The following is a 27,974-nucleotide window of genomic DNA, read 5'->3' on the forward strand; positions in this document are numbered from 1 at the left end:
CCAGAGGGCTGTTTTTTTTCAATTTTCCCCCTCAGCTGATGTCCGCCCTTGGCAGGGGTGGGGGACCATATCCTCTTCATTCTGCTGTGATTCTGAGTGTTGCTGTGTTTGCCCTTGGCAGGAAAAACCCCCTCCACTTTCACTTCATCACAGACTCAGTGGCCCACCAAATCCTCCAGACACTCTTCCAGTCCTGGATGGTGCCTTCTGTCCATGTCAGTTTCTACAACGCTGATGACTTGAAGGCAGGTGCTTGCCTTTCCTTTGCCCTGTCCCAAGCCAGTGCTCAGAGGGTCGAGGGGAGCAGCAGAGAGGAACAAATGAGTGGGGGGTGATAAACTTTCTCTTACTGGTCCCTGGCTCACCCCCTCCTCTCTCTGGGCTTGTTGCTGGTGCTGCTGAGAGGGGGGCACAAGGCTGATACCAGAGGGGTGGGGAGGCTCCTTGGGGTAGCATTGCCTCTGTGGCAGAGCTGAATGCCCCAGTGAGACGCTGGGGTCCATGTGGGGGTTCTGGTGGCTGGACAAAATGCTCCACAGCTCTGCATACCCTTCTGTTGCTGGCCTCCTATACATGGGGTGCTGGGCACACACAGCTGTCCTGCCTGGGCAGGGGAAGGGCCCAGCCCTGAGGTGCATTGCCTTGCAGCCAGAGGTGTCGTGGATCCCCAACAAGCACTACTCCGGCATCTATGGGCTGATGAAGCTGACACTTACCAAGGCGCTGCCCTCCAACCTCTCCAAGGTCATCGTCTTGGACACGGACATCACCTTTGCCACCGACATTGCTGAGCTCTGGGCTGTCTTTGGGAAGTTTTCTGGTGAGAACACGGTGCCCCTGGGGCCCTGGCAGGGCCTTGGATGCTGAGCTCAGGGTGGCAGTGCCTGCCTGCCACAGCACCAGCTTAGTGGGTTTGCCTGGGCACTTCGAACCGACAGCAAGATGAACTCTGTCCATGTCCTCTGTTTCCTCAGAAAAGCAGGTGATTGGGCTGGTGGAGAACCAAAGTGACTGGTACTTAGGCAACCTGTGGAAAAACCACAAACCATGGCCGGCCCTGGGACGTGGGTTCAACACAGGTGAGTGTGGGCTGCCAGGGTGGGAGGTGTAACATCATGGCACATCCAGCTGAGGTGGTACTTGGCACAGGGAGACTGGGAGAGGCTGAGGTAAAGTAGGAGAGTGGTGGGTACGAGAGGACAGCAATAGCATCCCTGGGTTGTGTGGGCGGGCACAGAGAAGTGGCATGCCCCAGGGGCTGAAGGCATGCAGTGCTTCAGCTTCATAGTGGCTGGGTGCTCTCTCGGTGACCCAGTGCTCTCTCCCCTGGCACTCAGGGGTGATCCTGCTCCTGCTGGACCGCCTGCGTCGCCTGGGCTGGGAGCAGATGTGGCGGCTGACAGCGGAGCGGGAGCTCATGAGCATGCTCTCCACCTCACTGGCTGATCAGGTAACTGTCCCTCCTTTGGGGCGGTCAGTTCTTCTGCATTCCCATGGCACTGCTGGCACAGGGGATCCTCCTTGTCCACCCATGCACTCACTGTTCTCTCTCCTAGGATATCTTTAATGCAGTGATCAAGCAGGACCCATCCCTGGTGTACCGACTTCCCTGCTTCTGGAACGTGCAGCTCTCAGATCACACCCGCTCAGAGCAGTGCTACACTGAGCTCTCAGATCTCAAGGTGGGTGGGGTTGTCTCCTTTGAGACTGGGGAGGTCCTGAAGGACAGTGCATGCACTTGCAGTCCAGGGGAGTCAGCATGGGGTGTGAGGGCTTGGGGAGCCTGGGGAGCTGCTGACTTCCCTTCCATTGGTCGACACACTACTGCCCAGGTGATCCACTGGAACTCGCCCAAGAAGCTGCGGGTGAAGAACAAGCACGTGGAGTTCTTCCGTAACCTCTACCTGACCTTCTTGGAGTATGATGGGAATCTGCTGCGCAGGGAGCTTTTTGGCTGTGCCAGTCTTCCCAGCCCACCCAGGGACCAGGTGAGGTTGCCTGCAACTCTGCCCCTAAACCCAGAACATGGGGCAGGCAGAGACCTCATGTAGCCTTCCCTGGGGCTCCTGCTCTCCCTCACCTTTCATGGTATTGCAGTTACAGCAGGCGCTGGAGGAGTTGGATGAGGATGATCCCTGCTATGACTTCCGCCAGCAGCACCTCATGCAGCACCGCATCCACCTGTTTTTCCTGCAGTACGAGTTCCTGGCTCTTCCCAATCCTACCGATGTCACCCTCGTGGCCCAGCTCTCCATGGACAGGTACTTGCTAGTAGGACTGGTGGGAGGTTGGAACCCACCTCCCTCCTCTGGGCAGGCTCCACAGCTTTGGAGCTGCCAGGGAATCTCATTTCATCACTCTGACACCAGCATTTGGCAGTGAGGAACAACACCCCATGCTGAGAGCATCAGTTCTTCCTGCTCCCTCCTGAACTGGGCTCGATTGGCACGCAGCTCTCTCTGGGTTTGACTCAGGAGCTGCTGCAGGGCAGGTCTGCTGCTCAGGCCGTGCCCTCTGCTTCCCAGGTTACAGATGCTGGAGGCCATCTGCAAGCACTGGGCGGGGCCCATCAGCCTGGCGCTGTACATGTCGGATGCCGAGGCGCAGCAATTCCTGCGCTATGCCCAGGCCTCGGAGGTGCTGAGCGCTCGCCGCAACGTCGCCTACCACATTGTCTACAAGGAGGGGCAGTTCTACCCCATCAACCTCCTGCGCAACGTGGCCTTGGCCAACACGCAGACACCGTATGTCTTTCTGACAGACATCGACTTCCTGCCTATGTATGGCCTCTACGATTACCTCAGGTAAGGCTTTCTCCAGCCAACTCTTGCTCAACCTGCTGGGCTCCCCAAGTGCCAGAGTTTTCAGGAAATGCCCTGGGCAGTAGCTCCCAACATGCATAAACTGTTTGCTTTGTGTTCAAGCTTGGGATCCTGCTCTTGCTTTTGTCAGACACCAGCAGATGAGGAAAGGGCTGTGGCTGTGAGGGTTGCCCTGTTCCTCCTATCCCTGCATGGTACCAATGCAAATTGTCAAAACCCTTTAATACTCTTCTGGAGTGGTGGATAGGCTGGAGGGGCTGAGGAAGGAGGCTGTGGCCGTGCTTCACAGTCAGGAAGACTTCACACCCTTCCTACTATCACAGGAACTCCATCCAACAGCTGGAGCTGCCCCAGAGGAAGGCAGCTCTCATCGTGCCGGCATTTGAGACCCTGCACTACCGTCTGACCTTTCCCAAATCCAAAGCAGAGCTGCTCTCCATGCTGGACATGGGCTCCCTCTACACCTTCAGGTAGGGACTGGAGCTGTCCTGCCATCCAAGCAGAAGCCAGGTGTATACCCTTGTGCCTGGAAGCTGTGCACCCCCTGTCTCAGAGAGGGGTAGGAGATCCCCTGCATCCTGTACTGTCTCAGTCTCTCATTTCCATCTCTCCTGGTAGGTACCACGTGTGGCCGAAAGGCCACGCCCCAACAGACTATGCCAAATGGCGGACGGCCACCGTGCCCTACCGCGTGGCATGGCAGCCAGACTTCGAGCCTTACGTTGTAGTGAGGCGAGACTGCCCCAAGTATGATCAGAGGTTCGTGGGCTTCGGCTGGAACAAAGTGTCCCACATCATGGAGCTGGATGCGCAGGTGGGTGAGGGGCTGCTCTCGGCACCGTGGAGGCGCTGGGCATTGGGGGCTTGTGGCTGGGCAGTGACATGTTGGTACCGCCAGGCCGATGTCGATGGTAAGGGCTGCTGCTCTGTCCCCAGGAGTACGAGCTGCTGGTCCTGCCCAATGCCTTCATGATCCACATGCCCCATGCCCCCAGCTTCGACATCTCTAAGTTTCGCCTGAGCGCAGGGTACCGGGGCTGCCTCCAGACACTGCGGGAGGAGTTCCACCAGGACCTGTCACGGCGATACGGGGCTGCTGCACTCAAATACCTCACTGCCGAGAGAAGCCTGTGACGCCTGGGGACAGTGGGCATGGGGTACAAGCAGCACGCTGGAGAAGGGAGAGCACACTCCTTCCTGCCCCTGCCCACCATCACAGCCTGGCCCAGGGGAGCAGAGTCAGCAGCACAGCCTCTCCAGCCCACCAGAGGGATGCCTGTAGATAAGATGGAAGACGTCAGCTGCAAGAGCAGGCAGTGCCTGCAGGTCAAGCTGCTGTGGCCTTCCTGTGTTACAGTGGAACCTCCATATGCCAGGGGCCAGGGGTGGGGTCTCCTCCCTTCCCTCTTTCAGCAGATGTGGATTCTCAGTCTTCATTAGCTCACCTCACTTTGAGGCCTGGCTTCTCCAGAGACCTGGGAGCTCTACCTTACTCTGTTCTGCCTCTGCTCAATGGTCCCAGGTCCCAGTCCTCCACGCACTCTTCCCAGTGCTTTGGTGAGTTGGAGATGAGGTTGTAGAACATCCCTTTACATCCTTTATGGAGCAGGCTCAGAGGAAGCCTCCCAGCACCCTGGGAGGAGTGGCCAGGGAGTACTGGGAGGAGCTGAGCCTTGGTTCAAGCCCAGAGCAAGGCTGGCTGGTTAGTGGGGCGAATTATTACTTCTCATCTGTATGGATGCAGTCTCCAGTGGAGCTGGCCCTGTACAGGTGGTGTGGGAGTCACCCAGAGTAGGATGAGCTTCCAGAGCAGGATGAGCTGTCTGCTGTCCCCAGCAGTGAGGTCCCAGGATGGACTTGCACCTCCCAGCTGGGAGCAGCCGTGCCGGTGACAGACCCTGTCCTGTGCTGGCATTGCCCCACAGGGCAGGGCTGCCAACCATCCCCATGGGCAAAACAGCAGCTTCATGGGGCAGCACATGCTGGGAGAAGTTCCTGGTGGGGACCACCCTGCTCCTCTCCAGCTCTTGGCAGCACAGTCATTGCTATCAACAGTCAGGGATGTGGCTGACACTGGACAAGACCATAGCTGAACACTGTGGCAGGAACCCCATGCTGGGAGCAGCTTGACTGGACACTGTTCTACTGCTATCACACACTGGAGCACAGAGGATGCATTGCTTTCCTCACACTATTTAAATTATTTAATACTTTTCTCATGAGAATTCAGTAATTAGGGTGTCTGGGTTTTTTTTTTTTTTTAATCTTCTTCCCAGATGATTTTGCTGGTGGCCTTGGAGGCTCTCCAGGCCAGTTGCTGCTGCAGTCTCCACTATTCTCTTCTTAGCTTTGCTCTGGGCTGCAAGAGCCAGCTCTGTGCAGGGTGAGGATTTCCGTCCACAGTGGGAGCGGCTAAGAGGAACCATAGAAAACGCGGGGGATGGAAAGGGCACAAGCGCTTCTTGCTTATTCTCTCTTTTTAATTTAATTTTTAAATTAAAGCTTTTTTATTCTTTTTCACATTCTTGTTAGAACTGCCTGGTTATTAATTATTTTCTGCTGTGAGCCTGCATGTGTCCCCTGGAGGGAAGACAGCGGGAGGAGAGCAGTGGAGGAGTAGCTCGAGCCTTGGCTGGGGAGAAGCATCACTAGGCTTGCTGTGCCTGGTGCAGTTGGAGCCCTTTCCTGTTGGTTAGGCACAGTGGGAAGGTTGGGTAACAGGGAGCACCGGTGGGCAAAATGACTGTTGATGTTACCTGCCAGCTCTGAAAGGGCTGGGGGCCACTGACTGAGGTGGGCTTGAGGCTGATGGTTCCCAGCACTGCAGCAGGACCCAGGCAGCCAGCACTCCACAGCCAGCTGCCTGAACTGGAGCCTGGGGCATCACAGCTTAGGCACAGAGTCAGTTTGATCACACCCAGGTAGAAGATGTGGTGTCATGTGGCGGTGCTGCAGCTCATCTCGGAGAGCCTTGGCTTCATAAGACTTGTGAATAAAAGCTGGCTCTTAGGCCCCAGGAGCTGCCAGCCTTGCATCTGCAGGAGGGAGGATGAGGATAGTTTGCCAGGAGCGTGTTGAGGCTTTATTTGGGAAAGGGCTGGGAAGACATTGCTCATCACTGTGAAGCCAAGCACAGCTCCACCCCATCAGTCCCTAGCAGGCAGCTTTTGTTTAATACAGCTCAAGCTCACTGATACTGTGCTGCTGCTGCACTAAGCAAGATCAGAGGGTAAGATCAGATCTAGATACTCAGACAGGGTGGAGCAGTGCTGGGACAGAGCAGGCCTCTTCCAGACGATTCTTTGGTGGCTAGGAGGCAATAGAAATGCTGGCTCTGCGGTTGTTTTGAAGGTGTGCTGGTATGCCTGGAGCAGGAGGGCTTTACATCATCATTTTCAGATAATCCTTCCCAGCCTAGACAGTCCTTAGCCCAAAATGTGCCTGCGAGGGTGGAGGTGCCTGGCAGTAAACCCAGCCTGGGTTGGTCTCCATGTGCCCTCTGCTGGGCAGCATCAGCTGGGAGGCACCCAGAGTCAGAGCCAAAGAGATTATCTGAACTGAGCACAGCCCTTTTTGGAACTAAAATTCATTTCTCCTAACGTAGTGCCCTTCTCCCTGCCAAGGAAAGGAGCTGGAGTTGCACAGCCCTCACACAGAGCCACATTCAGAAACCCCTTCTGGGGCTGGGGTCTTGTTGTGGGCACTGCTACACCCCTTGTGCCTATGGGACCCACTGTCCCCACCTGGTACATACAGCTAAGGAGACAAGAGATTTTACTGTGTTTTATTTAGTAAAATGTTAAAATAAATAAATACAAATTGATCAGATGCTCTGTACCCCCTCCCCCCAAGTTTAATTTGCTAAAATCTAAACACATTTGTACCAAAACTGAAACCACAAGGAACTTGAAGGCAGCAGATACTGCAGATCACTATGAGCATCAGGCTAAAAAAAATAGAGATATTTAAAAAACCCAAACCAGTTCACAAGTGGGTGTTCTCATGGTGTGATTCTGTGACAACAGAGCAGTACCAGTCAGAAAGGGCATTTTACACCAGGGCCTGCAAGGATGGGAGAGTGATGGGGAAGAGGGCAGCACAGGTGCCTCTGGCTCCTGGAGGACAGAGCCATGGCTTTGCTGTTAAGAAACCCAGCTGGGAGAGAAGTTGCCATTGTCCCGTGCAGCACCAGGCTCGTAGCTGCAGGGACAGCACTGGCAGAACTGCGGGCTGTTCACTAAAATCACCTGGAGACATCAGCCAGGCTGGGGGAGGGACCAGGTCACAGACACAGAGCCCTTCAGGGTCAGCTCCTGCTCCAGGCCCATGCCAGGACTCCCTCTTTACAGCTCAGTCTTGGGTGAAAAGCCAGGGTGGGAGTAGGGGAATGGGACGAAGCACGGCACACAGGTGGGGTGGTGCTATCAATGAATCTGCTGAGATGGTGCCGCTGTGATCGCAGGAACATGAAGCCATGATTGAAGCCTGAGTAATTTCTCCTAAACAAGCAGAGCTGCCTTCACAACCCTCCTGCCCTCAGCTGTGGACATGGTGGGTGTTTGCAGAGTAGAGCCAGTTGGCTCTGTAAAGAAATCTCGGCATGGGCAGCCACCCCAGTGCCACAGGCGGCAGCAGCTCACCACCACCGCTCTGTGTCCACTGCTGGACACAGCAAAGTTGTTTCCTTCTTTCACAGGAACCTGAACAGATGGGCACTAGCAGGCTCCCCTGCTTCCTGCTGTTACCTTTCTTAATCTTTGCTTAATGGAGTTTGCAACACATGCTTTGCTTCTGTGGGACTGTGAGAGGAAGCCAAGACACCTCTGACAGTGTAAGATGGCACTTGGGGGGGACCCTGCAGCTGTAATTGGAGTGAAGCAGCTTGTGGGACATGACTGCTGCTGCCTCTGTTTGTGTGGGGCTGCCAGGAAGCTGCCTGAGTCTCAGAGGCTTATGCAGAAGCAAAAACTTTCCTTAAGGAGGGTCTTGGCTGCCTGTCACATGTGACATCAGGAGCAACTCAGAGACAACATACCTTCTGGAAGGGAGAGCTGACAGGTAAGACACTGTATAGAGTCAGTCACTGTTTTGATGTCAGTGATAATTTAAGTAAAGAAACATATGAGACGATGATAAATTACACATTAGCCCAGAACAAGCAGAAACATGCAGCCTCCTGCTGCACCCAGCACAGAGCTTCTTTCAACAGTGCCTACCCCAGTGCCTGCAGCCATGGAAATCTGCTCTTCCAGAGTCAGAACTGCCAGTACCTGCCTTACAGAGGGAAACATGAGGCACAGAGCAATCTCCTTCCCTCCCCCTGCAATTCTGGCATGCCCCACCTGAGAGGCCAACACCTGGGTAACAAGCCAGGGGAGCCCCTGCCCTTGCACATGCACAGCATTTTCCCAGTGCTGCTGCAGCATGAAACCTTGACACTGGGGATCCAAAATCAAGGGTGGCCACTGAACACAGCCCCAGGAGCTGCACTGTGACACTGCCTTTCTTCCCCATGTGAGCTATACCCCCAAGGCTCTGGTTGCTCACTAAGAAAAATGTTTTCTCGAAGCTCAAAGGCAACAATACTTCATTTGTTTTCTAACAAGACAGATGAGAGAAGGCTGGTGACAAAAGGGCAGGAATTGGTTGAGGTTTACATTTGCCAGTGTAAATACAGGAAAAAGAAAAAAGACATAAAAGTTGATGCTGAGCTGATCAATTCTGCTCCCTGCTGCTGCTGCCTTTCCATGTCTGCTCTCCACCCAGAACAGACAGAGCCATGCTTACAAGGCTTTTGAGTTCCCCAGGCACTCCTGATAATAAAGCAAGCCCTTAAGTACTCCTCCTTCCTAGAACTAGGGATGGGGCTGAGTTTCTCCACCTGAGGCCTTTGACACCTGCTTGGACACTACAGAGTGAAGAAGAACAGGCACAGAGCTTATCCCTGCTTACACAGGAGAGCTGGGACAGCTGTTTTCCCAGGAGGGTGCCCCATGGTCTGGCTGCTCAATGTAGCCTAGAGGCAGCCCCTCAGCTCCTCACAGGCAACACTGCATTTACCACATGCCCCTGTTTAGCTACACTAGTGAAACACCCCTTTGCATGTGTCCCTAAAGAAACCAGATCCTGAGAAAACAGGGAGGCATTGTTACACAGAGGGGTTTTGGCACAGAACTGCCAGATGTGACAGTCCAGAGAGCAGGAATCTCACACAGATGCTCCAAGAGGTGGCTGAGAAGTACCTGAATCACACATCCTACTTCACATTGTCTCCTTCACTCACACAGAACCCAGGACCTCTGGGAGCTGATGCTGGTTTCAGCTAAGCTGACTGAACAAGGAAGGCGCAATCACACCAGCAGAGCTGAACCTTCAGCTAGTTTTGGGAACATTTCTAGCCAAAAAAAATATTTAATTTATGTAGTCCAGATTAGAGTAGGCTCTGGCTGCCCCAAGGTCTGCTTGATCTGCCTTATCCCCATGTTATAGCTTGGAAGTCGAATAAAGCTCTCATCAGGATGGGATCACTCAGCAGCAGAAGCAGAGCTAGGGATGACTGAGTGCCTACTTCCTTCTCTATCTGCAGCCAAGCAGCTCTTTTCTCCCACCACACCTGCTCCTTTTGGAATACAGACTAACCCATGCCAGAAACTGAGGTAGGACAAAGAGTGTTTTTGTTCTACTCTTTCCACTGAGTAGAACAAAAACGCTCTTGCAGTGTTTTAGTTACAGGTATTCCTGTAACTGCAGGAATACCTGTCTGCTCAGAATGGAGCCCTATTTCACCCCTGGATTTTTCTTACCCTCACTTTCCCTCCTCATGTCTTTCTGTATTTTTTCTCTCTGTTCTGCTTTACCCCATGTAATCTTTGTTTCCTTTGCTGCTCCTGCTTTGTCTCTTCCTTTCCATTTCCAGCCCTGTACCACTACTCCAAAGAGGCTTCTGTCCTTTAATTTGTCCCCTGCAACATCTACCTCTGGCCCGGGGAGAGGGGAAGCCCTGGCCTGGCTATTCTTACGAGTTACACTCCAGGGACTTGCACAGCACAGTGATTTCCACAGCACTGGCAAGCCTCTTTTCCATTCACTACTCATATTTTAGTCTTACTGACAGGGATACAGATGGACTCTAACACAGGTAAGATCTTGGTTTTCTGAAACAAGCCCACATCTTAAATTAACCTCTGGGAGAGGCGTTTGCCTTTTCATGGGTCTGTAATTACCAAGCTTACCAGTGCATGGTGCAAATAATGTTCTTTATTGGCAATTTGATCAACTATGTGCTCAGCCTATACAAGACACAATAATGCAGAAAGTTCTTGTCCCAGATAAGAGAGAAACGGGAGGGAAATGGGTGCTAAGGGTGAAGGATAGAGAGACTCATATTTTTCAAGTATTACATTCCATTCTGTAGGAGTTACAAACAGGACTGAGGCTTAAAGAAGGATCTGAGTAAGACAGCAATAACCTGGAGACAAGACGTCTGCAGCTCTCACATTGTCCTGATCCCATCTGATTTTTGGGTCATTCCCTGTTCCAGGTCTGACCACTGAAAACTAGGATCCAACCACATGTCGCTGAAGGTTTGCTCACATGCCCTCAGAGACCAGTACCTAGCTGGCTGCTGGAGGGTTCTTTGGACCTTTTGCCTTCTGAATGCCAGAAACTGCAGAATCCATAGTGTTTGGAAATGGCCTTTGCTGAGGTAGTTTGTTGGCCAGGCAAGCCTAAACGCCAAATGAGTTATCTGCACAACAAAACATCTTCCTCTTTCTCCAATTTCCTGACTCCTACCTGTCAGAAAACTCTTTGCAGTAATCCAGCAAAGCTGAACTTGCTTTGGATCTCCAGAATTCCAAGGAAGGACAATAGGAGGTGAAGAAGGGTCAAAACAGTTATAACAAGACATGACGAACTCTGCCCAAAGGGGAGTGGTCCACAAGGAAGTGTAATACCAGTATTTTGGTGGTTATCTGAGCAGCTCACTGAGGCCCTCAGTAAAAGAGTGAATTTTGGTTTAACGCCTTAATATGTTATTTTAAAAACACATTTCATTAAAAGCATGTATTCATAGTTAGTGCTTCAGAAGCAAAGAGGGGTGGGTGCAATCCAGATGAGGAAAAGAAGAGAGAGAAACGTGCACTGCAAATTCACAATTGTTTTCTGTATCCACATGGGAAATAAATTTGAGAGTTTACTCCCTGTATTGTGGGCTGCCACAGCTTGGTGGGGTTAAGAAGGAGATTTCACTCTGGGTTCTCCTGAATGCTGACCATGCTGCTTTTCAGGGTTCTGCAACAGTACAGGAAGCAAGATGATTTGAAGCCAAGAAGGTCAGAATTAGGTTTCACATTTTTAGACATTTGGAATACAGATTTGCTTTCTTAAGCCTAGGAAAGATAAAATGCAGTATTCTTTTTCTGCCAACAACAAAACCAAGAGATCTGCCCATAAAATTATCACCTCTTTTAACTTCCAGGCTTTTAAGTCATATCCCCACAGACAGAAACTTGCTTGCAACATAGAACAAAGCCCTGTTTTGCTCCTGCAAAACATTAGTTCATCCTACCAACATGGTAACTCCTGGCCAAGATGCCTTGGAAGAATCAGCCATGCTACTTGCCCTACCTGCCAATCATCCCGAGAAGTATTGCTTTCTCTGCATTTTGTACACCACTAAACCCACTGCTGTCTCTGCCAAAGACAATGAGAACACCAGTGATGATACTAATCCTTCTAGCCAGGTCACATGCTCACTTTCCCACTCTGACCACAACACACCTTTCCAGCTGTTTAAAAAACAGATTGCAAGGAGAAGGGAAAACACAACTTGTGCAATCCTTGCTCTATTTCTGAGCAAAGGAGTGGGGTGACTTCTCAGAGCCCTTAGCACTGGGCTGAGAGCCAGGACCATCTCTGATAAGAGATTCCTTTGTGGTCTCATCTCTTCCCTTATAACAGAGATTTAAAAGCCACTTGTTTCCCACCAATGACAAGCAATGACATAAGAATTAGTTGGTTGTGGTTTGGAAATGCAAAACCACAGCCACCATGACAGCTTCCCAAAGAGCAGAAGTTTTAGTACAAACTCATTGTATCTCAAATATTACATGAGGAAAAACCCCAAACCAATACAAACCCAAAAGACAAGCTTGAACTTTAAGCTGTCACAGAGTTTAAATGTTTCCCTTGATTGGAACCTCTTAGAGCAGCTTGGAAAAAAAAAAATCCTCTGTATTTAGCAAACACCAATTCCCCTTCCACCATATTGCTGGCAATTGGGCAGAGGTAACTTCAGCTGTCTACACAGCAGCATCATTGCCAGTGTCAGTGCAGCCCTGGGAATGCTCCTTGCCTATTGGCTGATACTGTTGCAGAGACAGGAAGAAAAGTATCTGAACAGGATCAGTGAGAGAGAAAGAAAACTACCTATGCAGCATCAAAAAGTCTAAGATCATTTTTCTCCCAAGTAATGGTTAACTAAAGGCATCCTTTTAGAGTCTGGAACACAAATGCTATAAGAAAAGGGATATAAAAGTCTGTACTTATCTACTGGGATTCTGGAGACAAGCAGATACCTCAGGAAAGCAGTAAAAAAAGCTGTTTTAACATCTCCTGGCTGGTTAACTGTGCTCAAATTTAAATATGGCTACTAGTGAACTTCACTTCCACCCTCTCCTGAGTCAGCAAAGAAAACAGAAGGATTATTGAGTCTCCAGGCATAGTCTCCTACCTCCAAATAGTGCAGTGCTTCCAAGAGAGCTCAAGTTAACACAGAAATAAGAGCATGAGAACCACAAAGACTCAGCACACCTATCCCCAGAGATGGTCTCTTACCAGGAATGCTTGATGCTTCAAAAGATGTTAAGAATCACCCAGGTGTTCAACTAAAGACAAACGTTCAAAAATATCTGGCTGTTAGCTGAGGGCTCATATTCTATAGAAGGCTTATGCTCAGTTTGGTTTTTCTCTTCAACCCTTGAAATAGACAGTCCTTTGTTTAAATGCTACGGTTTGCTGGCCTAGTGCTGCCCAGTGGTAATGACCCCATTGGTAACTGGATTGATGGAAGGACATTTTTAGTAGGATCCATTTTGACGCTGTCTGCCCAGCTGTCTCCCTGACACTTGTGCTAACTTATCCTTCCAACTCTGCTAGTTCCAGAAGAGAACTCAAACATCAAAAGACAGTGTCGGGGTTATCGCTGGTTCAGCTGAAAGTGCGTGTGAGAGTCACTTTCCCAACTGAGACAAATGCGAGAACTCAGGATATCAGTTCTGAGCTCAGAGCCGAAAATAGTGCACACTCCTACAGAAGGAATAAAAAGTCCTTAGAAGGCAGAAGGGCAACCTAAAGGAGAGGGAAGAAATCAGCTCCAAGAACCCCACAGATGCCCGCTTGGCTGGGGCAGCAAAGAAACTCTCTCAGGCTATGTAGTGTCTGGAGTATTCACTTGCTCAGAAATGCATTCTTGAAATGCAAAGCTTTTCTATCTTGCACTATAAACAGCCGAGCAGGTCTGCCTCACCACCCAACACAGGCCACCACACCAGGGATGCTGCCTCACCTTGCATGTGCAGTGGCTCAACTCTGCTCCCACTGGAAGAAAAGAGAGTTTTCCTAGTACTTCCAGTGGAAACTGGGCTTTGCCCAAATGTTTATATGCAGTAGTGAAACTAGACAGCTCTGGGACACAACTCAATATGACCAGAATCAGCACCCTAAACTGAGCCAGACCCCACAATCAGGAAGCACAAGGCAAGCTCTGATGTCTATAGTGAAGAGATTATACATTAGAGATGAACTTCTCAAACAAGACGAGATAACAGAGGGTGACTTCAGTCCAGCCCACTGTCTTTCATTCTCAAGCTTGAATCAGTCTGTATCACAGAACTATTAAAGCCTCAAACAAGCACACTGCCAACTGCTTTTCTCTGGGTTACAAACATGGAAGAATGGGAGAGAGATGGTAACAGCAGAGACAAGCCTGGCAGATTCTCCAGGCAGGGTGAGATCCAGCACTGTAGGATTTGATTCTCTTTAGACTTTAGCCAGTAGATAGATGTATGGTATAACCTATGGAAACTGTCCCATTGGATTTTAGAACACAAACACAGCAGAATGTCATCATAAATAAGCAAAGTCTGTGTTAAAAAATTCTAAGTACACAGCATTTTCTCCAGTTCTGACACCTTTTTAATAGAAATCACTTGTTTAGGAAACAAATAGCACTTTTGTAATTTTTTTACAATGTTTCTTACCTTGATCTTATTTTAAGTAACACTAGGAAGACCTCAATATCTTTTATTTTCCTTTTTAATTTAAAAAAGTTGGTTTTTTTCCCCCAGATACAAAGATTTTGCCCTTGCATAAAAAAACAGTGCCCAAAACGATGACACAAGGACTCACAAAGACTCACTGTATCTCACTGACACTATTACTTCTAATCTATACCATGCAAGGTCCCATCTACCTCTTTAATTAGACTGTCAGCCTGAAAAACAGCTTTTCTATTCCTTATTTAGTTCTTGTTACCAAAAGAAGAGAAAGGAAGTGAAAGAAAAGGACATTTCTCTGTTGAGTTCACACATCTGGGTTATGTGCTACTTTGTTCAGGATACCTTTGTTGTTTATAAATACAGAAAAGGGATGGAATCTCATTTTCAAGTAATTGATGCACATTTTCTCTTGGGACACCTCCATCCAATGCTCCAAGCTGACCCTGGATTCTGGCCCTCTATTTTCCCGTTCCCAACACACACTTTCTGGATGAGTGTAAGGACCCACAGGCTCTCAGGCACATGGTGTGATTCTTGGGGTATCCTGTGTAGGGCCAGGAGTTGGACACGATGATCTTGATGGGTCCCTTCAAACTCAGCATATTCTATGATTCTGTGTGCTGGTTACTCAGTGAAAAGTCCATCTCCTTTCCTTTTGTATATCTCCTGTCTAAACAATAGTAAATACTGCTTATTTGATAGACTTGTCCCTTCTGGGCACTGGGATTTGATAATTTATATTTCTGGTTTTTTGGTTTAATAGTACTGAGAGTTTAGAAACAGGAAAAGCCTATAGGCTCTTTGGACTTGTTTTTGTTTTCCCCTAGCTAAACAAACTGTTCTGCAAATAGGAACTTGAAACCTGCTCTCCTCCCTTATCCCTGCTCCTCACCCCAAACAAAAACAAAAAAAAAAACCAAAAACAAAAAAAACAAACCTATAGTGGCTGTGGAGGCTGCTGCAGGCACACACTGGTGTAAAATATAGAGAGAGTAAATATATTATTTCACTTGGCATGGTGCTGGCAAAGAACCCCCAGCTGGCACTATTCATGTAACATGATCCAAACTTCGCATGTACACACAGAATAAGAAGGATCAATTGGCAAACTCCGGTGCCGCCTGGCACAAGCATCTTCACGCTCTCTCTGGAACCAAAGAACTAAAGAATTCTGCACTTTCCAGAAGAAATCCAGTTTTGCTTTTCTAGAGTTTCTTTATTTTGCTCTTTCTCCTCGCCGCCACCTCCCTTGGCTCCTTCTTAACTTCACTGTGTTATTTAGTCTCATCGCCCTTGTTACAGTTCACCATGCAGCTCTGGGAAGGGGAGGGGGCTAAGGTGGAGGTGGCAGCATTAGTATTGTTAGTGGAGTCCATGCCGTTGGAGATGGCTACTGAATTGACCTCAGAGTTTATGGGTTTTGAAAGGTCGATGCCTTGGATGAGGCGGATCAGCTGTTTTACCTTCTCCAAGGAGCTGTGCATCTCCTTCTGTTTTGCAAGGATGGTATTCTTCATTTCCATGCATTTCTGCAGCAAAACAGAAAATCAGTAATAAGTTTGAGCTTATGAATGAAAGAAGGAAAGAGAAGGAATATGATGTTCACAGATTTAAATGTAAGTACCCAGAAAAGATTGCAGCTGCAATTTCACTTTTCCAGCCTAGAAGAAAAAGAGTCTCTAGGCTGTGTTCATAGGAGAATTCATATTTACAGGCTGAGGAAATAAATTGCCAAGACATAGCTGTCACCTGGTATGGCTCCCTTTCATTCCAAGGTGTCGTGCAAATGAACAGAGACAGCTCCATCCTTTTGTGTTTCTTTTGAAGGAAAACTTCCAAGTGTATGTTCCTACTGTTTTTTCTATCAGTATTGCATTACTGAAATTTCTTTAGCTCAGATCTGCAAGCTCAGGCATCCCACTGCAGCTGACTGCTGACAGTGTGTGTGCAAACCATTAATGGGATACAGCCTTTGCTTTCACATATATTTTAGCAGGAACATCACTTCATTCTCTCAATAAGTAAAAGGCCACTTGAAAAGGAAACCAAACTCCTCTTCACTTGAAAATCTTATTTTGTGGCCACTTCTTTCTCTTAGAAGTGGTAGTAACATAGCCAACTCATCAGCTAAGAGTCAGGATAAGCTAACTTTAAGAAAAGCCCACAAGTGATGTTTCAAGAGTGAAAAACTGCTTATATGTATATTTGAAACTCACAAAACCAAGGAAACAGTAGCTATGCCTGTTACATTCAGGTCTTTATACTGAGATGACAACCTTCCTATAAATTTTAAATCTTTTATCCATGCTGATCTCCAGACATTGTTGGTTTTAGCCTTCTATTTTCACATGCACTTTATAATGACACTAAAAAATCTAGACCTATGTACCTGTTTTGGACAGGTCCAATGTAAGTATAAACATTCTCCTTGCCCACTGCCAATTCCTCATGTTAAGGGCTTGCATCTGCCTGGGTACATCACTGAGAAACTGTGTTAGTTGTCTAGTGCTGCTCAGGTTACACCCAGCTACTGCTAACCAGAAGATGACAGTGCCCAGGACTGCTAACCAGCACATCACTGTCATTTTATTTGTATTGTCAGCACTGAGGCATCTGTAAACATGGTCTTTTGCTCTAATAGGCAAAGACAGGCAGCCTGGAAAGTGCATCTGTATCTAAAAAGAAATCTCTGTAATTATGAATCCAGCCTTACAGATGATGCCACACAGATTTTGCTATTTTTCACTATGTGATACTGACTAGGGCTGCACAAGTGAGGTGCTCAAACTTTACACTGGCAACTCAAGAGACTGATTTGCATATTAAAGTCAGATGAGTGACCAAATTAATATATATGTTCCAATTACTGCCATAAACTGAGGTGCAAACTAAAGTGTCTGGTTTGAAGCATAGCATTGTCTAGTCAACGCCATGCAGAGGCATGTGCAGTGTCCAGCTGCTGACTGCCAAGGCAACACATCAAGGACCTGAGTGTCAGCCGGGGGTAAACAGTCACTTTTGCATCAGAAAGTGACTTCAGTGTACCAAGGCTGTAACACTCACTACACACAGAGGCCCAACCATTCTTGTTTAAGTGAGCCATAGAGAATTTGACTCAATCTACTACTGCCCACAGACAAAAACACTCTGAGTCATTTTGTCACCCACTGATATTATTTGTCACCATACGTCTACATCCATGGTCAGCATGGATCATGTATAAGAGACTCAATGTAAGTATATGTGGCCTTTATTTCATTCCCACTCCCCAAAGTCCTAAAAAGAAAAGGGAAGTGTTCACTCAATTCTCGGTAAATCCAGTGTATGACAGGTCTAGTATATGGAGTCACTCTATAATAGTTTTCTCCCTGCACTGTGGCACCAGAACACAGGGGAAGGTTTTTTTGGGAGGACAATACTCACTGTTATAGAATTGCTGAGCTGTTTGACCTTCTGCTCTAGTTGTTCTCTTTCCTGTTTTAAATCTGAACTCCATTTAAGTAGTTTCTGTTTTTCTTCTTCTTTTGCTGCAAAGCAGAGTATGAAACAGAATATTTAAAATATTTCTCCTACAACAGTGGGTAGAGGGTACAAACTCCTTCATGTAAGGAGGGGAATTATGTTTAAATCAATTCTTAACAACCTGTGCACTGAATCACCCCCAAAATTTTACCTACATATACAAGCATGACAAGCTTAAGAAATATTTTAGACTATTTTCATTTTACTTGTGATTAAGGTTATTCTCCCTTGTATGACAAAATTTCCTTTTGTAAAGGAAGTACCATTCTATCCCACTCCCAAAATAACATCTTCCATTATTAAAAGTGAAAGAAAAGTGTTCATCATTTTCTTACCTGCTTTATATGCAATATATGAATGAACAATTGCTAAGGTTCCCGGCCATGGGATTGCTTCTTCTTTCTTTAGCATCTGAAAGAAAATTTTCATAGAGATTTAGCTGGTAAAAAATCTACCTCAGAGAAAGGAAAAAGGAGAGAGAGAAACAGGGAAAGACTGAGGATTTTCTTTCATGGCTATCATTAGCTTCAGCCCTGTTAACATGGAGCTTCATAGACCTCATCTGAGATTTAACAGAGGGAATTATTCACAACTGTATTGTGGCTCCCACAAAGCAAGCCTATTTCTTACAAATGTCAGCATTTTCTTAAATTCCTCCATAGCCACAAATAAAGCCTACTAATGATACCGAACAACTTAAAAGAGGAATGAAAGGATAATATATGTGAACTCAAAACTTGCCAGGAGACATAAACATTACTTCATGGTTCAGACAAATTGCTGATCTTAGTTGTTCTGGGAGAAAAGTTTTCATGCTGCAGCTGAGTCTCCACACCATACATTGAAACATCACCCTTCCTGACTAGTAAAACATGAAACTGTCCTATCATGCCTTCTTATCAGAATCATCTTAATAAAGTTGTCAAACTCTCTTCATAAGGGTAAGCACCATTTATGTCTTTCAGATCCTTCTTACATTTTGCTTCCTAACAACCTTTAAGAGGAAAGATACATATTTTTAGTACATGATCAGAGTGATGTCTCAGAAGACAGAGGACTTGGTCAGTTTACAGCGAGGTTACTCAAATTTCCTCCCTGATTTTGTTGGAAGAAATCACAGAAATAAGAGGAGGGAAAAGGTGAGAGTAGGCAAGAACAGGAGTATCCAAGTCATAATACTCCCTCCTCTCTGGCAACTGCTGACCACGTCACTTGAGTTTTGCATTTTCACTCTTCTGAGCAGCACATTGTAGGTCAGGCTGTTTTCTTACATTACCACCTTGCTCGCCAAAGGCCATGTGGGTGACTAAGCAATGTGCTGCGTTAGACAGGACACTAACAGCTTCAGAGTGCCTATTGGCAGCAATCCTTTGCAACTTCTGGAGTTCCACGGAAGGGTTAGGAATACATTTATTTACTTCTTCATCTTGTAATCTCAATGTAATTATAAACAAAATATTAAAATATAACCTGCTCACTTCAATTGTGCATTTTCAGAGTGGGATCTGGAAGGAAGAACCACCAAACTGTTCACCTATACTCATTATACTGATGCTGGATGATATTATTAAAGAGATCACTGAAGACAACCTTTCCGATGTTTGATTTATATAAGCAAACAGGGGCTTATATTTCCTCTATCTATTGAGGTAGGCTTGTGCAAATGTTTTATTTATTTGTCCAGAAGAACATACTAATAACTTTTGAAGAAACAACGAGCTTAAGATGAAAAGCAGAATTTCTAGGGGTTGTAGATAATCTTTCCCAAAAGTCTGCATACTTTCGTCAAGAAAAAGAGTAAAAACATAAGGGTAACAAATAAGGACCCCAAATTTGGAAGCAAGACCTGACAGTTTTGTATTTGGACACATTCCAACAGAGATAATAATTAGATTAAATTCACACAAGCCTTACTGCACATCAAACAGATTTGTTCAGTGTCAGGCTGTCTTGGTCTAAGTCACCCAAACAATCTGGTTATTTTCTTAAAAATCAAAAAATCTTCACAATGCATTGTACATAACTCCCCATCTGTCAAACACTACCTGGTCTTGACATTTGGGACAGATCCACATGCCCTTGGGAATGGTTTTCAGAGGCGGGTCCAGGCAGTCCAGGTGATAAACACGTGAACATGTGTCACACATCAGCAACTGCCCGCTTTTTCTGCAAACGCTGCAAAAATCCTCATGGATATCACCCTAGAAAATTGAGGGGAAACAGTGTGGGTGAGAAAAAATGAGAGAGAGAGCAAGTGGGTAAAAAGTGAACTTTGGCTTTTGACATCTACAACTTAGTTGAATTCAAAGTTTACAACACAAACTATTTCTAAGGGGATTTCAAAAGGTTAAGACCCTTCTAGACAGTGAAACAGGAAAACCACGCTGGATGTCAGAAATGCGGACACCTGCCCTCCCAAACACTCCCTCTGTCTTCCCAAGGCAAAATGGTACAGCAAACACTTATTACCATAGCTCCTCTTAACAACTGCTACCCCACATCCTTTCTTCTTTAAGATTCCCTCTTTACCCTGATCTTTTTATTTGCCTGAAGCAATGAGCTACCCACTTGCCTAACCCTCCTGACTTTTGGATGTAAGCCCAACTCTACTCCAGGAATGCTGATGAGGCTGTCTCTTGCCAGTAATAGTATGTAAGAAACCCCAACTGAGTGACTTAAAAGAACACTGTCAAATATTTAGGTCACCTTTAATAATGAAACCATATGGAAAAGGTGTTACGCTTCTAAATGAAAAAGAATAGAATGAATTATGTTCAGAGACAACTCTTTTTACTTCACTTGGGCTACCTCAAGTTGCACCAAAACAGTTGTGACTCAAAACTTTCTCATTCTTTACAGAGAATGGACTTTTATCACTAACATAGACTGAGAGGCAGGACAAAAGAGTACCAAGAGAGATTTTCTAACATTTTTTTACAAGAAAAAACTGAAAACATAACTGGCTGTGTCTTTTAAAACAACTAGATTTAGTTAGTATTGCATTACCATCAGAGAGAATTCTTTTCTACAGCCATTAATATCCCAAAAAAGTAGGATCATTTTAGTTGCTTTTTCTTCTCTCTCTTTTCTCCTGTTTTGATTTGGTTTTCAGATATTTAAACGAAGAGGCACGACAGGAAAGTGGCTCGGCATTCAAAGAGGAAGCAAGGGGCACCCCAGCCCTCTGCCCTGGTAACTCCACATATTCAAGGCCCCATCTGGTATCTGAAATACACACCTGTCACTGACTTACAAGGAATTTTCACACACACATCCCAGATCTGTAGGATTGCAATTGTAAGATGTGTGACTTGAGCAGAACTGTGGGTACATATTTCCCTGTATGAAATACCAGTGTATGCAAGATTTCATTTTGGAAAGAGATGTGCAGATCATCTCTTCACATCTGCAAACAAGTTTTATCAATTTGGAGGGATAGCAGATTTGGCCATGCACTCACAAATTAAGGTGGCAGGCAAGAAAGATTACAGTAATCTCCACTGTGGATGAAATAATACAGATGTAAAAAGAATGATACATGAGCAATCTGCTCAGGTTTCTACTTCTCAGCTCTGTTGCTGATGAGGCCCTTCTTCAAAGGGAAGGCTATTGTTAATTCCCAAGGTTAACACTGATTTCACACTTTGTAAAGGATCAATCTTCAGTGAATTTTCAGTGCCATGTTTTGGATCCATAACTCCCAGGGATCACTGAGAGCTGAGTTATGGTATTACTTCATCCTTTAACACCAAAGAGTTCCTCAGTGTTAAATGAAGATCTAAACGAGTGACATTTCATGCTTTTTGTGAAGTGATGTGTTGTAACTAGGCTGGGAAGAACTTCTTTTCCTCTATCATGCATTCTCTGAGTAAAAAGGAAAAGGCGACAGGGAAGAGACATCATATAAGCTAAAATAAAATCCTCTGCAAGATAAGGAAAATTCTCTCATTTTAGAAATTAGAAATTCATTTAGAAATTTCTTTCATTTTAGAAAGAAAAGTTCTGTTCTAGAGAATTATGTATCTTAAGATGCTTTAGTTGCCAAAGACTACACAATAGCTCTTGGTAACAAAGCGCAAAATTACTGGTGTGCTGAAAACCAAACCTGTTATGTCTCATACTCTGCAGAAAGAAACCAACAAAAGAGACACATATGCAGTTTCTTCTTGAGGGGCAGACATTTAGAAATTTAGACCCAGAACATGCCAAATTCAACTGAATGCTGCAAAACCTGTAGAGGTCAATTAATAAATATATGCATAAAGGGGGGCTGGATTTGATGTTGTGACATGCACCCCACTAACCTCAGCTTCTGAAGCAGCTTTGTGTAGGCTACAGACAGCCAACGTAGGCTAGAGCAGAGCTCACTGTGGCTGCTCTGACACATGCTAGAGGCTGTAGTGACTGAAGAGCAATTTCAGAACAGATACCATAGAAGGTGATTTAACGTCACTTGCTTCTCTACTTCCTCTTCACCAAGGGATCAGGAAAATAAATTTAAGCTTTCTGGGCAGCTAACAGTTTTCCTTATTTTTATAAAGTGTCTAGAGCAGCAGGGCCTCTCTTTAGGCAACAGAACTGAATCAGAACAGTATCAAATGTAGCTTGTGTGCTTGAGTATGTAGTATCTATACTTATATGTACATTTCACTGGAACAACATAGGAAAACTAAATATTCTGCAACAGGAATTGTTCATGACCATATAAAGATGATCATAGAGTATGATGTAAGTGAATTAAATTATCAAAATCAATACTAATTCTGGCATTTCCTAACTTTAAGGGCTTGACTTTGCAATCTGAATGTTCTACAATGCTTCTCTCAATTGAAACACTATTTTGATATGAGTGTTTACTAACAAAAAGACGTTTTGTGACCAAAGACTTGAACCATCACTAAAATGCAGATTTTTGCACAACTCTAACTGCTGAGTAATTGACCTTCAAAGACAATTGCTATCTTCCAGGTGAATATGCCACTACTGCATGAGGGAGAACCACACATAACCAAGTGGCTCATAGACAATTGCCAAATAGGAAAAAGGGGGGGAAAAAAATAAGAGAGAGACCGAAAAAGAAGTCCTGCTCAATCCTTCCTACTGCATTATTTCCTTTCTTTTCCAGGTTCTGTTTGAACTTTCTACTCCTCCATCTTTATCACCAATCCCATCTTAAATTTCTGCTTCATTCTCCTTTCAAAATTTCTCCCTGTAATTCAGAAAATGACATTTCAGAAGAAACTCAAGAAGGCTGTTCTGGTCCATTGGACCTGATGCCAAGTGCTTGGCCTGATTTGCAATTTTCATAGGCTGGTTTAACACATAGATTACTCAAGTGCTAAATCAAATTTTCATTCCAAAGTCTACAGGAATTAGACTCTTAATTCAAAAATATTTTAAGATAGGCAAAACTGCAGTTTTCTTCTTTACTGTCTGAGGAACTGCTCAATTATTTTAACTGAGACTTCTGAAATAGCCTTTTCCTTAGGCATGGAGTTGTGGTTTCATTTTTAAGCGGCCAAATCAGAGTCTGTAACTAAAGAAAACATTTTCTGTCCTATCTAGAATAAAGAGGCCTTTCTAAATTCACATCATCTTCTAGCAGTGTAGACCCCTCTTCTACATGACATGGTTTAGCCTCATTGCCAAAAGAAATGATCCTGCCTTCTTTATATGCCCACTCATTTCATCCTACATGAAGCTGGCACAAGAATATTTGTGTCTATAAAATTAACTGGATTAGGGTGTGATCTCAACTGGATTAGGACTAACAATTTTTAGCTATGTCAGTTCTCTTATGTAGATCACTATGTGGTCTAAGATACATCGGTGCTGAAGCAACACAGGAGGCATGTCAGGGGTGAGAAAAGACTGCTGGTGACATGCAGGGCAGCTGTCCTCAATGGCAGCACGTGGCCTAAACTGTGGCATGAGCATTTCAGAGGATACTGTATTCTCCACTGATTTGAGTTGCAAGGTCCTTAAATGTCAAAGAACTAATCTTCCTCTTTGTCTTCACCAGCAGCATGACTCGTACTGTTGCTGTGTAAATACAGCGCACTTTTCCAGCACTATAATGCACTTCTTCAGCCAAGGATGCTAAAGATTTTTACAAGTATTGCTAAGTTCTCAAAACTCAGATGGAAGAGCACACAGCATGACAAATATATAAATAGGGGAAACCAAATCACAAAAATGGGATGTGACTGCACAAGTTTATACAGCAATTATATGAGAACATATTAACAGAAGAATACCTTCCATGTTATGATGGCAATTGGAAACCATTCCTTTCTCTACAATTAGCAAGTAATAATTATAAGACGTAACAAAGAACAGATCTTATATTTACCTCCTTTCTGATATTTTGTTGTCTCTAAAGATTCACATTTTGTTCCATAGTTTATTTTTAATTTAAAAATATTTTTTGAGCACTTCGAAGTATATTTTCTACTTTCCATGTTATTTTATTTTAAATAGAATTCAATACCATTCCTGAAATTTCTGACAAATTAACCCAATTGATACTGAATAGGTATTGAATGTGACATTGGGATAAAATTTTTTAGAAAAATCAAGTTCTTTAAAAATGCGGGTTCTGTCGAGTATGTATAAACTAAATGCCTTGTCTGGAAATGTTAACGGGGATTTATATATGATTTTATGTGAGAAATAGTGTTACTGTTCTGTATGAAGATATGTTCAGGTAAGAGAGAACATTTGTTGCCTGCCAGGTAATCTTCCATTGTCTCCTTTAATCACCTCAATTTTCATTAATTAATGTATATTAAAGCAATCCAGAACGTAGGCCTAAATACAATTCTAATTCAGAAAATTAAGGGCATTCAGAACTAGAGTTGAATGCTACAGAAATTTACTCTTGATTTAGCTTGCTGCCATCAGGCACTGCAGAAGACAGAGCAACAACTCATCATACTGTTTTGAGAGCTCTTACACAGTAGGAAAAGACTCAGCAGTATACACACACATCAGAGATGGAAAAGACCCCCAACATGTTATCCAGTCCTTCTCTTGGGGCCAATGTAAAATATGTGCTTTTTAGCATATCTGGAAGTATCTGTACTGATTATTTTTACAAGTCCCCAGAGATGGAGCTGTCCCACCTTATCCCTGAGGGGCTGTTCCACAGTCCCATTCATTTGGCTGTCAGGAAAGGGTTTTTGTAGTCAAGTGCTATCCTGCTCTCAAAAATGACTATATAAAAGAGAACCTTGTAATTCCACATGCATATTCCCTGGGTATCAGATTTGCATCTATTTATTTCAGTGCTTCAGACACACTTGTACCACTTCTATTGCTGTTACCTCTGCAGAGCAAATACAGTTCAGAGGTAAGGAACTGGCTTCTATTCCCCATTCTACATGACCAATAGACTTGGTCTCTCAGTCTGTGTTATAACAGTGGCGCAACTATATTGATGAAAATAAGACAACCCAATTCTTCCTTTAAGGCCATTTCAAATGGTTGGGCCTCAAGTATATGTGACAATGTGTTTTCTAAAACAAGGACTGCAGAAAGAGTTTGTAGCACTGGTACAAAGAAATAAGCAAGCACCTTTTGATTTCTGTAAATACCAGTCTTTAAAATGCAAGCACTTAAATGAAAGTACACTCCATCTCCTGAGAACTGTTTTACCTCCACTGAACAGTACAACACACTTTCTGCCAAATCAGTGCTGCTAATGCTGCTCCTGGCTGTTCTGCATGACGAAGCAGTTTCCACCTTCCTCTCATCCCAGAAACACAACTTTTTGTTATTGTGGCCTGTAACTAATACTTTTCATTCTCCTTTCCACACCCCAAACTCCCCCACCCCCTTCACCCCAGACCTTTTTCATGGATGACAGATTCAATTCAGTCAGACAAGACCTCAGACACTACACAAAGGAAATGAGCTCATCTAGCATGCCTGGTGCCTCCCAATGTTTCAATCCACTCAAGGAGTTATAAATAAAATCTCTACAGGAAACCAAATAGGTGCAGGAAGAAAAAAGGAAGGGTGCAAAAAAATGCTGGACTCTTTCATTGCACTGAATCAGGACAAATTATGAGTGAGACTAAAGAAGCAAAATCTGCAATGATTTTCCTTGTGTCTGCTTTGCATAACTTTCTAAAAGTAACCCCCTCCCCAAGAGTTACTTACGTCTGTGGAGCTGGGGCTAGGCAGGGACACAGGCTGAACAGCTGCGGGAAAAGTAAATGTGGTCTCTGTCTTTTCATTTTCAGGGGAGTCAGGATAACTGGACAGAGGGGACGTGGGGGTCAAAGCCCCGAACCCCAACACCGTGTTGTATTTAGGTGGACGACCTACATATTAACAACAGGGAACACAAACAAAAAAAAAAAAAAAGAAAGGAAAAATGATCTTACATACCTTTGGCCAGTGGTCCTCATTGGCTAGCGTGAAAAAGGAAATGATGTAGCACAGAGAGGAAGTTAATATAAAAGTTACAAGTGGAAGGACAGAAGCAAAGATTTAAACATTTTTTAGAAATCTTTAAGTAGAATTTGCAAGGAAAGAACATTTAAAAGATGTATTTCAGAAGGAAATAGAAATAAGCTCTGTAGAGAGTCAAAGAATCATTCCCACAAAAACAGCATGGGGACAGTTGCCACTCCTAGAAATAAGGCTATTCAGTTTTTAAGGGGAAACATGTCGGCATCAAAACTTCACAGAAGCTACAATAACTACTATTAAATCCTTTCTAGTGTTATCCCACACTTCCCTATCTTTCTAGTGCCAGCATAAATCTACACAAAGGTTAAGTCCTTTATCAGAGGCCAACACTCACCACCCCCTGCTTTACTTCCTGATTTTTTAAACCTATTAATTTACAGGTCAGCACTTTCTTCCCCCTACTGGTGCACTTTTAAAATTAGGCTACCTAAGAACAGATCTTGTTGTCTGACCCATAACTACTATTAGTTTTAACCTACCACTGGTCTTCTACTGTAACCCACTCCAAATTCTGTGTTCTTTCTTAGACTTTCTCAGTCAAGTATGTTTGATTATGCACAATTCCTAGATGCTCCTTTAGACTAGCCGATGTGCTAACTGTCTTCATAACAATTTTTGTAAAATTATGAATGCAAAGCAAGACAGCAAAAAACCCAGTATGCAACCATCATTTCTGTCCTCCTTCTCCAGGGTAATTTATGGATATGTAAACATAAAGGAGTTAGGATCTAGGAATAATTCCTCAGATCTTATGTTTACAGATTGTCAGTCTATACCTATTAACATGCTAAACCTTGCATTTAAGGTCTGGATATGTTCCAGAACTAAGTATGTCCTTGGAAATGGATTTCTGATAGTGATGTCCATGGGTGGAATTTCTGACATGCTCAGCACCATCTATAATTAAACTAAAGCTCTCAAGGGCACATGCTTACAAAAGCTTTTCACTCAATATATTGCTGTATTAAATTACAAAACAAATCTATACTTCCAAATCTTTTGTCAATTGAAAATATGTGCTACTAATTTGGTGCTGATGCAACGTAAAGGCTCACAACAGGGTGTGAGGAAAAAACCAGAAAGCATAGCAGCCAGTTGCAAAAACAGGCTAAGAGAGTATCAAGTACAAAAGCATGTAATCATTTTCATTGATACAGTAATTGCTCACAATAAGGTCTAAAATGAAGTTAGGAAATCATTACTGGAAGAAAGAACATTTACTTATCCACAGAGTAAATGCAAAAACTCTATTTAAAATCTACATCCTATAATTTTTAAAAATATATTTAGTGTTATCAAGGGATAGCAGTAGAGACATGTCTTTTATTTTTAAACAGCATAACTGCAGAAGTGTCAGCTTTGCCACATTGTCTGCTGGACTGAAAACATGCATCAAGAAGAGAACATGTGAAATTAATATTTGATCTTGCAGCCAAAAACCCCAAAAGCTAATGAAACTAGTCAGTGCTAGGTGGGACTGATTTGGTTTTTTTTTATCTGATTGATTACTTTATTTAGACAGAAAACTCAGGAGTAGAGAAGGTACTATGAGTCTCTAAGGACTGCAGAAAATCATCAAAAATCAGGTAAAGATTGTCATATAGGTATGGTCGATACCATGTACAAATATTTGCATCACATTCTCTCCCATGCTGCTCTGTTTCATCATAATCTAAGTCTTAAAATTCTACCTGTTCTACAGAAGGATTTCTTCTGAATAATACTGCATACCTATATGAAAGATCATCTCCCTTTTTAGGACAAGTGGCATTCTTGCTGCAGCTAAAGTGTTCAGTATGAGCAGGATAGCTTTTCTCACTCAAGTTAAGTTCTTTTGAAGGACCCATCTCTACTCCCAGTGGGGAACAAGGTT

General features: G+C 44.6%; 2 protein-coding genes across 15 annotated transcripts in view; one reads left to right on the forward strand and one right to left on the reverse strand.

Moving 5' to 3' along the window:
* Positions 1 to 5,342, forward strand: part of LARGE2 (LARGE xylosyl- and glucuronyltransferase 2) — a 24,276-nt gene extending 18,934 nt beyond the window's left edge. For all 6 annotated transcript variants that reach the window (XM_085062438.1, XM_085062444.1, XM_085062442.1 and 3 more), the window contains 11 exons: positions 122 to 249; positions 653 to 820; positions 975 to 1,079; positions 1,338 to 1,450; positions 1,557 to 1,682; positions 1,833 to 1,988; positions 2,098 to 2,261; positions 2,526 to 2,804; positions 3,146 to 3,292; positions 3,441 to 3,636; positions 3,759 to 5,342. In XM_085062438.1, coding sequence (XP_084918564.1) covers positions 122 to 249; positions 653 to 820; positions 975 to 1,079; positions 1,338 to 1,450; positions 1,557 to 1,682; positions 1,833 to 1,988; positions 2,098 to 2,261; positions 2,526 to 2,804; positions 3,146 to 3,292; positions 3,441 to 3,636; positions 3,759 to 3,956 — 1,780 coding nt within the window. In that variant the 3' untranslated portion in view covers positions 3,957 to 5,342. The remainder of the gene's footprint in view (positions 1 to 121; positions 250 to 652; positions 821 to 974; positions 1,080 to 1,337; positions 1,451 to 1,556; positions 1,683 to 1,832; positions 1,989 to 2,097; positions 2,262 to 2,525; positions 2,805 to 3,145; positions 3,293 to 3,440; positions 3,637 to 3,758) is intronic.
* Positions 5,343 to 6,590: 1,248 nt separating this feature from the next.
* Positions 6,591 to 27,974, reverse strand: part of PHF21A (PHD finger protein 21A) — a 135,053-nt gene continuing 113,669 nt past the window's right edge. For 8 of the 9 annotated variants that reach the window (XM_085062453.1, XM_085062452.1, XM_085062449.1 and 5 more), the window contains 6 exons: positions 25,787 to 25,950; positions 19,669 to 19,824; positions 17,959 to 18,034; positions 17,525 to 17,628; positions 9,568 to 15,630; positions 6,591 to 9,531 (listed from right to left, as the gene is read on the reverse strand). In XM_085062453.1, the coding sequence (XP_084918579.1) occupies positions 15,376 to 15,630; positions 17,525 to 17,628; positions 17,959 to 18,034; positions 19,669 to 19,824; positions 25,787 to 25,950 (755 nt within the window). In that variant the 3' untranslated portion in view covers positions 6,591 to 9,531; positions 9,568 to 15,375. Of the gene's footprint in view, positions 9,532 to 9,567; positions 15,631 to 17,524; positions 17,629 to 17,958; positions 18,035 to 19,668; positions 19,825 to 25,786; positions 25,951 to 26,017; positions 26,041 to 27,974 lie in introns of all 9 variants that reach the window. The other variant, XM_085062451.1, reaches the window with a different exon arrangement.

This window comes from Lichenostomus cassidix, chromosome 5 (genome assembly GCF_008360975.1).
Source record: "Lichenostomus cassidix isolate B80296 chromosome 5, HeHo_3.0, whole genome shotgun sequence".
Classification (NCBI taxonomy): domain Eukaryota; kingdom Metazoa; phylum Chordata; class Aves; order Passeriformes; family Meliphagidae; genus Lichenostomus; species Lichenostomus cassidix.